The following is a 10,131-nucleotide window of genomic DNA, read 5'->3' as shown; positions in this document are numbered from 1 at the left end:
CTACCTTTCTCATAATCACAGTTGCACCTCTTGAGATCTCATGTTTGATGAGAAGCAGAAGGTTCCCAAGGTGGTCCCTGGCACTGAGTTCCTAAGGGCTGGCCAATCACCGACGGTAACAACCACCTGGGCCTCTCAGCTTCGCGCCCCCCACGCCCAACACCTCCCCCTTCTCTAAGATCTCGACGGTGTCCGATGGGGCAGCTTTCTATTTCAATACCCCTTCACTCTCTCACCAAAACTCTCAAGTCTGCGCAGGCCTCGTGACTCTGTTAGAGTCTGTACACCCTGAGACTTCCAGGCCAAAACATCCTCGGTTGACTTTCAGCAAGACCAGCGAAGACAGCTAAATTCAGGCCTCAAATGAATCACAGCACAGCGCTTCTTAACTATCCGGCAGCCCCTAGACGGGCAACCTCGCGTCAGCGCGTAAGCGCCTCGCTGACACAACAGGCGCCCGGAAGTGGCGGCCAAGCTCTGACGTCAGCTGGCTGCGCCGAGTTGGCTGTTGCGGTACAGTTGCTGGGAGGAGGAAAAAGGTGGAGCCGCTGGGGCCAAGATCATGCCGGACTGCGAGAGGTATTCTGGACCGCAGAGGCAGCTAGGCTCGGGATGAAAGAAGCAGGGCAGATGCAAAATCTGGAGAGCGCGGGGGCCGGGCGGTCAGTCAGCACCCAGACTGGCAGCATGACTGGTGAGTGCCCCGGACCTTGCCGCTGCCACCCCAGCCTTTCGCTCTGCCCTGAGCCTCTGTCTGCGAGTAACTCCGCTGTCCCTGCCTGCCCCTCTTCGCCCGAGCTCTTGCCCCGGGACGTCTCATTCCCGCCCTAGGCGCGTTCTTGCCTCGGTCACCGGGAACCCCTAGCCCGGCAGCACATGCTTTTGAAGTCGCGTTCACAGCCCCCCACTACCCCCTTTTCGTTTTCCTCTCAGGACCTAGAGCTGGGATCTCGGGTATTGAGCCTGAAAATTCCGTGCTTTTAACTTGATTTCCAAAGTAACCACACGTGACGCTTTCCTGTATTTCAGTGCCTTGCCAGCAAAGGTCACCGCAACTGCCCTTTTTGCGACATTCCAATTAAAAGAAAAGCTTGCTCCACGATGACATCAGATGCAAGGACTTCTCATAACTTCCTTTGGATTGTTCCCATAGTTACATGTATCAGTTATACCATTTTTTCCTTGACATCTGAGGGCTGGAGAAAGGGCCCAACTTTGAAAAGTGCCAGAGGAGGTAGCCGAAAGTGACGTTTTAGCCAGCCTTTTGCCCTTCAATTCTCTAGTCCTCTATCTTGCCTCCTACTCTGCCTCCTGCTAAAGCAACTGAGTTAAGGCATTAGCACCTTGAGTATTAGTTCCTGTTTTCATCATTAGTAAAATTTTAAAATGTCTGCCCTCTCTTTTGTAGGTCAAATACCAAGGCTTTCTAAAGTCAACCTTTTCACTCTGCTCAGTCTCTGGATGGAGCTCTTCCCAGTAGTAAATACAGCCCAAAGACAAAAATCTCAGGTATATTTTGTTTCCATATTTTTTCTCACTTAGAAAAGCAAGTCTAAAATTTGATTCTTCCAGTTTCTGTCACACTTAAAAGCAAAGTAAAAAGTCTTAACATTTGCAAAATACTTTTGTGGTTTAGTATGATATTTGTAACTCAGGACTGTAAAAGCTCATCTTTCTAATCTAAAAATAGAAATGTTACCATCTCAGACTCTGCCATGTTTATCAGGTATTAATAGTGTTTATATGTTGGTTTGGACAATTCGATTACATAATTTATTATTCATTTGTCTACAGTTGATGTTTCATGTGAGTAGTATTCCTTCTCTCCCACCAAACTGTAAATGACTTGAAGGTTGAAATCATCTCTTATTTTACCTTATTTTTCCATGTCTTAGTCATACCCCTTTAGCATCTACTTTCGAAATAGGTGATCTATGAAGGCTAATTGGTTTCTTGTTCCTAAATAAGTCTCTTTTTTGGATCTCAAAGAGGTGATCAGAACAGATTAGGAAAGTATAAAAAGAATAATCATAAAAGCCAATGGGTTTGAAGTATGTACATTCTACAACTTTACTTTCTCCAGCCCTTGGTCAGCAGGGTGCTACTATCTCCGCATTTTCCTCCATGCTTGACACTCCAAGCATGATGGTTCGTTCTCAGTGTTTGAGGGAGCCAAGGCCATACGTGAAAAGTAGTATTAGGTCGTTTAAGCATTTAAGACATTTTTTGAAAAAAGCAAAAGGACAAATGTATAATGCATGCATCCATCATTATGGGATCATACAGAATCCTTTCCTTTCCCTAAAAATTCTCTGTGCTTCACCTATTTATCTTTCCTCCACCCCTCAATCCTGGTGCTTGCCACTGGAGATACAAAAAAAATATTTGGTTCTTATTTTCTAATGAAGACTAAAACTAAGCATTTAAACAGTTAAGATGCAGTTGATGGCAGAGTCAAGTACCAAGTATAAGCAGATGGTATCACAGCCAAAGACTGCAGGCCAGGCGCTACATGGGGAAGTGAGGGAAGGATGCACAGGGGAGGCTTCATTTGCACTGCGATATGAAGAATGAGTAGGTATTTGCCAAGCCAGGCGACTCCATATGGAACTATCTGGAGGAGTGAGAGAACTGGTGGTCCTCATGGGGGAGGGTGAAGTTAAGTAGAGGGAGGAGAATAAAGATGAACTTGGAAAGGTATATAGGAATCAGATAAAAAATATTGTATACCTTGCAAGGGAGTTTAGATTTTATAAGTAGGGACTACATTGAAGAATTTTAACAGGGAATTAAGGAATTAACTTTTTGATAATTAGGACTTTTATCTTTTTAAAGCACTTACAGGTTCACAGCAAAGTTTCCAAGAAAGTACACCGATTTCCCGTATACTCCCAGCCCCACCCCCCCATCCCTATGTTAATAGCTTCCACCATTAACCACATCCTCTCTAGAGTGGTACATTTGCTATAATTGATGAACCTACTACATTGACACATCCTGATCACCCAAAGTCTACAGTTTACCTTATAGTTCAGTCTTGGTGATGTACATTCTGTGGGTTTGGACAAATGAATAATGCGTGTATCCATCATTATGGCATCATACAGAATATTTTCATTTCCCTAAAAATTCTCTGTGCTTCACCTATTTATCTTTCCTCCACCCCCCAGCCCTGGCAACCACTGATTTTTTTTTTTTTTTTTTTGAAGTGTCTCCATAATTTTGCCTTTCCCAGAACATCATATAGTCAGAATTATACATTAGTATGTAGCCTTTTCAAATTGATTTCTCTCACTTAGCAATATGCATTTAAGGTTCCCACATGTCCATTCATGGCTTGATCACCTCCTTTTTAGCCTGAGTAAGATCCATTGCCTGGATGTACCACTCTTTATCTATTCACCTGCAAAAGGATATCTTGATTGCTTCCAAGTTATTTCAATAACTTGGAATGAATGAAGCTGCTATAAATATCTATATGCAAATTTTTGTGTGGACATTAGTTTTCAGTTCCTTTGGGTAAATACCAAGGAGCATGATTGCTGGATTGTACGATAAGGAGTATATTTAGTTTTGTCAGAAACTACCCAACTGTCTTCCAGAGTAGCTGTACCATTTTGCATTCCCACCAGCAATGAATGAGAGTTCCTGTTGCTTCACATTCTCTCCAGTATTTGGTGTTGTCTGTGTTCTGGACTTGAGGCATTCCAATAAACAGGTAGTGGTATCTTGTTTTAATTTGCATTTCTCTCATGACATACGATGTGGAGCATTTTTTCATATGCTTATTTGCATCTGTATATCTCCTTTGGTGAGGTGTCTGTTAAGATCTTTGGCCCATGTTTTATTCTGGTTGTTTTCTTATTGTTAAGTTTTAAGGATTCTTTGTATATTTTGGATAACTGTCTTGTATCAGATCTGTCTTTTGCAAATATTTTCTCACAGTCTGTGACTTGTCTTCTCATTCTCTTGAGAGTGTCTTTCACAGAGAAGTTTTTCTTTTTAATAAAGTCTGGTTTATCACTGATTTCTTTCATGGGTCGTGCCTTTGTGCATCTAAAACGGCATCACCATACCCAATGTCATCTAGGTTTCCTCCTTTGTTATTTATTGGAGTTTATAGTTTCATGTTTTACATTTGGGTCTATGATCCCTTGTGAGTTGATTTTTGTGAAGGGTGTAAAGTCTGTATGTATACAGGCAATTTACTCTTCCTGATAAGTTGGTATCTCTTGGGGTAGTTTTCTCCTCCAATTCCTATGTGAAATGTTTAATAAATACTAAAATATTATAAAAACTGTTAAGCATTTTTACTCCCTATCTCTTAATCACTCCCTTAACTCCCACCCTAGCTCCACATATTATTAATGGCTTTGAGAGAGCTCTTCATTTCCTTCATGACTTTGAAGTCCTTTATTCTTTCTACCTCTTAATAGCTTAATATTTTCTTATGAAAGTAAAAGATTTTTCAGCTGTTTGGGGTTATTTGGCTTGTTTTTATTTTTTTGTAGATAAAATTTGTCTTGAAGAGATAGACTAGAAGCAAGTATTTAGAGATTTAAGACTTTTTAAAAGCACATTTTTAAAGCTGGGGTTGTTAGAAATTGAATACTAATTGTGAAGACAGTGTAATATGAAGATTTGATCTTATTTTAATTCATATACACACATGCATATACACATATACAAATATATAAATCAAGAATAAATCCTTTGCTGAAATTAACTTCTCTTTCAACAGGATGCACATTAGATTAAATACAGTATTAATTGTACATGGTGTTCACAGGGTTGAGTAAGATTTTTTCCTATTAACAGAAGAAAAATGTTTTTAAGCTAACATATGTTTGTTACACTTAAATTCTTTATTCTGCTTTTGCTAAACAAAGTAAGTCACAGAAACTCTAATGCAATTTGACACATAATTTTACTGGAAATACTGCCTTTGACACTTTACCAACCTTTTGTCTTAAAATAGTTTTGTGTTACCAAAGTAATATATGTTTGTTATTTATAAAATGGACTGAAGAAAAAACCTTTTTCATAATTCCACTATCTAGAGACTACTGACTTTTTCATGCTGTTTCTTAATCTTTTCTCTCTCTTTGTCTCTCTTTTTAAAAGTTATTTGAGATCATTTCATTCTGGATCCAGCCTTTTTCACTTAACATAGGAAAATGCTTATGCTGTAATACTATTACAAAGATTGAAGCAGCAACTTAATCTAATAGTTAAAGAGTAGTCAGCGATTTTGTGGTTAGCCTAGCTGGGTTCAAATATGAGCTCCACTTCTTACTAGTTATGTAATCTTGAGTAAGTTACTTTACCTCTCTCAACTTCCTCATCTGTAGAATGGAATGTTACTGGTACATACCATATAGGGCTTTTATGAAAAGTGGCTGAGTTAGTGTTTGTAAAGCTCTTAGATAGTGCCTGGCACATAGCATATGCCATATGTATTTGCCATTATCATTTTAATGTTTGCATAACAATCCATTATATTGATGTACCATATCCCTTAGTACTGGACATTTAGATTGTCAGTTACCAGCTTCAGTATATTTTAACTTACAACACTTCTGGGTTGTTGGTTTTTTTTATCTCTTTAATGTTTATTTAATTTTTCGAGAGAGAGACTGAGCATGTGTAGGGGAGAGGCAGAGAGAAAGAGGGAGACACAGAATCCAAAGTAGGCGCCAGGCTCTGAGCTGTCAGCAGAGATCATGACCTGAGCTGAAGTCGGCCGCTTAACCACCTGAGTCATCCAGGTGCCCTAACTTACAACCACTTCTAAATACGACTGGTATTTGAGATTTTCTGTGTTGCCAAATATTTATACTGTGTTGGTGCTCCTTGAGGATTACTCAGCAAAGTGTACATTTTTACATTTTATGTATTAAAACCTAATGATTTTTAAGAATCCAGCCCAAAACTAGATAAATGAATGGAAGAGAAACTAATTGTTTATGAGACTTCTTGGGAAAAGCACATTTAATTAAAAGTTTTAGACTAGAAATCAGCACTATGGAAATGGCTGTCCTTTAAAATTATAATGTCTCCTATTGGTTCATAATTTTTCATTTTAGTTAAGTTAAACATATCTAAATTTCCTGAGTATTACTTTAGTATAAGAATTAGAGTAACTGCATTATTGCCTCATTTTTCTCTACACATCATGTATTATCCCTCTCGTCCACTCTTCCCATTGTGTACTCACTGTACTTTTCCAGAACAGTAGCAGGTAACATCATGGTAAAGACAGTGGATTTGGGGCTCAGATCCTGGCTCTTCCATTTATTAGCTATGTGACCTTGGTCGAATTACTTAATCTCTCTCAGCCATAATTTCCTCATTTGTAAAATGAGAACAATATAGGAACAACTTTGTAAAGTGGTGAGGATTAAAAGACATAATTTAGAGCTCACTACTTGGGAAATACTCAGTGTTAGATACTGTTGTTATTTTCCTTCATGTAATCACCATCACCACTGCTACCATCCACACCCCCACCATTTCACTACCAACATCATCACCTTCTCCACTTCCTGTTTTCCCAGAATAGAAACGCTATTCCCAGGATGTGGCTTTTCTTGTAAACTTCTTAGAGGTTATTCCTTTTCTAGCATCCAGCATTTGTTTCTTAAGACTAAGAGGTCAACATTCACCAAGTTTGCCATTCCCACTTTCAAACTTTCTCTAGTTTATCACATATCCGCCTATTTCAGGGCTCATAGAATTTTGCTGTATCATTCTGTCATTTCATGGTCACTTTTCCTGTGTCATAAGCTCTGTTAAGTGCTACATCCTGACCAGCCAGGTCTGTGGCTAGCACAGAGCAAGGATTCAGTAAATATTTGTTGAATTAATAAATGGAGGAGTTTGGTCCCTGGCTCGAAACGTTCTACTTCAAGTTTTACTTGTAGAAGAGACTTGTGGACATCTCTGTGTTGGTGTCCTGTTGTTTTTCTAACAAATTACCACAAAGTTGGTGGCTTAACACACATAGTTATCTTACAGTTCTGGAAGTCGGATCCTGAAATGGGCCTCACTGGGCCCACCAGGGCTGTTTTCAAAGTGTCAGCAGGGCTGTTTTCCTTCTGGAGGCTCTGGCAAGAATCCCTTTCCTTATCTTTCCAGCTTCTAGAGGCTGCCCACATGTCTTAGACCATGAACATCTTCCTCCGTCTTTAAAGCCAGCAGTGGCAGGCTGAGTTTTTCTCATGTTGCATCACACTTGCACTGACTCTCTTGCCTCTCTCTTTCACTTATAATTACATTGGACCCACTCATATAATCCTCCATCTCAGGGTCAGATGATTAGCAGGCTTAATTCCATCTACGGTCTTGCCATGGTAATATAGCAGAGCCATAGTCTCCAGAGAATGGGACAGTAAAGTCTTTGGGGTACTATTATTTTGCCTACCACAATCCGTACCTAGTACCTTTGCTGCATAGTTTCTTATCTTCCCAATTCCAGTTAATTTATTTCTTCTTCTTCTGCTTCTGCTTCTGCTTCTCCTCCTTCTCCTTTTCCTTCTCCTCCTTCATCCTAGGGTGGGCATAAACTAGTTAATTTACTTCTATTCCCCTTTAGTCCTTCTTAGCCATGGCCACACTCTGACTATTTGTCAGAACTACCCCAACTCTGAAATCTTTTTTTGTTTGTTTATTTCTGAGAGAGAGAGAGAGACAGAGACAGAGACAGAGTCTGAGTGGGGGAGGTGCAGAAAGAGAGAGGGAGACACAGAATCTGAAGCAGGCTCCAGCCTCTGAACTGTCAGCACAGAGCCTGACACAAGGCTCAAACCCACGGACTTGCAAGATCATGACCTGAGGCAAAGTCAGACACTCAACCAACTGAGCTACCCAGGCGCCCCTCTGAAATCTTAAACTACCGAATTTTATTTTCTGACCACAACTTTCAATCCTTCTGTATTTTAGAAAAATATGGAGGGGCCTGCCTTATTTACTAGATTAAGTAGTCTGAACTTGAACCTGAATAATGTGTGAAGTCAATGCAGACTTTCATCAGGAAAAAAATGAATGAGCGAAAGCCAAGAAAACCAGCCTTCAAATAGGAAATACTGAGCTAATTCTGTGTTTTGTGTACTAATCTTTCCCCCCCCAATCTGCTTTTAATTAGGAAAAGGAAGAGGGAAAGCATGGACCCTTAGGAGATCATGAGGAGATGACCAGAATATCTACTGACAAAAAACAGGTGAATTTTTTATGATTTGTTAAAAAAAACATGTGTTTGTAATAACAAAGCAAAAAGACTAGTATAAAGTAGAATGGAAGTCCCTCTTATACTCAGGTTTCCCATTCCCACTTCCAAGGCAGGTTCTTATATACCTTTCTAAAAGTTTCTTGTGGGGGCGCCTGGATGGCTTGGTCAGTTAAACTTCCGGCTTTGGCTCAGGTCATGATATCACAGTTCGTGGGTTCGAGCCCCGCGTCGGGCTCTGTGCTGACAGCTAACTCAGAGCCTGGAGCCTGTTTCAGATTCTGTGTCTCCCTCTCTCTCTCTGATCCTCCCTGCTCACACTGTCTCTCTCTTTCAGAAATTAAAAACAAAAAACAAAAAAAACGTAAAAGTTTTCTGTGCATTTACAAGATATACATGTCTCTCCTGTAAATAGCAGAACAAAACAAAGCTAGGTTATGCTATAATATGTTCCTACATCTTGATTTTTTTATTTTAATCTTCACGTTTAACTCTTCATACATTTCCATATTAGTTCATAGAAATGTACTGAGAAACACTCTTAACCCAGTTCTCTTGTACTCCAACACATCTTGCTGGTTTAAAGAATACAAGACCTCTTACAGAATGCAAGACCCTAATTGCTATTGACCTAGGTCATTTCTCAGAGTTGTGTTTGCAGCAAGCAACCTTGAGAGGTGAGGTAATGTCTCCCTCTGGGACAGAGAGGAGATTTGCTTGCTGTCAAACAACAGAATCCTGGGCTTGGTGTTCCTTTCCTATAACACAACCCACTTCCTGTCCAGAAATCCATCTAGACCATCTGCATGACCCCTGTGGGACTTATGGCCAAGGGAACCATCACAGACACGGTGCTCATATTGCTTGTTGTGTTAATGAACGACCCAGGAGTCATTCTGTCTTCTGCCAGCATCCATGAAAAAGCAGCAGGCTAATTTACTAGCTCCTAAGGAGGGTAAAATCAAAGGCCAAACCTGATAAGATGAACTTTGTTCTTTTTTAATATTGCATAGTATTTTCTTGTTATTTTAATCGTCTGAATTTTCCAGAGAGAGTCTGATTTATTGGGTGTCTAGAAAAGACAAAACACATATATTTTGGGAAAAGTTTCCTTGATGATTCTGATATATATGTTCTTGGAGATTTCCTGATTAGTTCTGAGAGTGAGTCTCTGAAGTGACTCTCCATTTTAGACATGACTCTTCTTGTTCAACAAAAATATAGAAATAATTTGTCTTTGAATATTTAGATGCTTTTAATTATAAGAAAGGCAAAGTTAAGAAAAAAAAAAAGAAAAGAAAAGAAAGAGTGACTCACCATTAGATTGTTTACCAAAACAGACTTTTCTCTTTTGCTTATGGTTTTTTTTAAGTGGTTTTTTGGTTTTTTGTTTTGTTTTGTTTTTGAGAGAGAAGGAGAGCGAGAGAGCGCAAAAGAGAGAGAGCTTACAGGGGCAGGGCAGAAAGAGAGGGAGACAGAAGATCCAAAGTGGCTCTGGGCTGAGAACCGATAGCCCAATGGGGGGCTTGAACTCATGAGATCATGACCTGAGATGAAGTCAGACACTTAACCGACTGAGCTAGCCAGGCGCCCCTCTTGTTTATGTTTTAATGTAAAAACTGTGTGACTAAAATTATGTAGATGACTTGCCAAGACGTTAGTGAAGTGAAGCAGTTCAGATCCAGAACAGTGATTCACTAAAAAGACTTAGTCCTCTGGGAGGTGCAGTAAGTGGAAATGCAAAATAGAATGTAACTTAGGCTTATTTTGTTTTAAGTTTGGGGCGGAAGAACCTTCGTCTCAAACTTGATATTTTGGCCTTAGCTAGAAACAAAATGAAAAATAAAACAGATTTTCTGAGGTGAAAAGGACTCGACTCTAGACAAACAAGTGATAAATAAACTTAG

At 39.8% G+C, this 10,131-nt stretch overlaps 1 protein-coding gene across 5 annotated transcripts in view; it reads left to right on the top strand.

Annotated features, from left to right (window-relative positions):
• The first annotated feature begins 497 nt into the window (after positions 1 to 497).
• The window catches only part of CDADC1 (cytidine and dCMP deaminase domain containing 1), a 65,805-nt gene continuing 56,171 nt past the window's right edge, over positions 498 to 10,131 (top strand). For 4 of the 5 annotated variants that reach the window (XR_013332297.1, XR_013332295.1, XR_013332296.1 and 1 more), the window contains exons 1-3: positions 498 to 694; positions 1,409 to 1,509; positions 8,144 to 8,218. Coding sequence is in view for 1 of the 5 variants with exons in the window: in XM_077752613.1 (XP_077608739.1) it covers positions 613 to 694; positions 1,409 to 1,509; positions 8,144 to 8,218 (258 nt within the window). In the remaining 4 variants the exon portion in view is untranslated. The remainder of the gene's footprint in view (positions 695 to 1,408; positions 1,510 to 8,143; positions 8,219 to 10,131) is intronic. The other variant, XR_013332298.1, reaches the window with a different exon arrangement.

The sequence above is a fragment of the Crocuta crocuta genome, unplaced genomic scaffold, assembly GCF_008692635.1.
Source record: "Crocuta crocuta isolate KB4526 unplaced genomic scaffold, BGI_CrCroc_1.0 scaffold190, whole genome shotgun sequence".
NCBI classification, from domain to species: Eukaryota; Metazoa; Chordata; class Mammalia; order Carnivora; family Hyaenidae; genus Crocuta; species Crocuta crocuta.
Note: the sequence above shows the minus strand (reverse complement) of the source record. Positions and strands in the feature narration are given on the sequence as shown.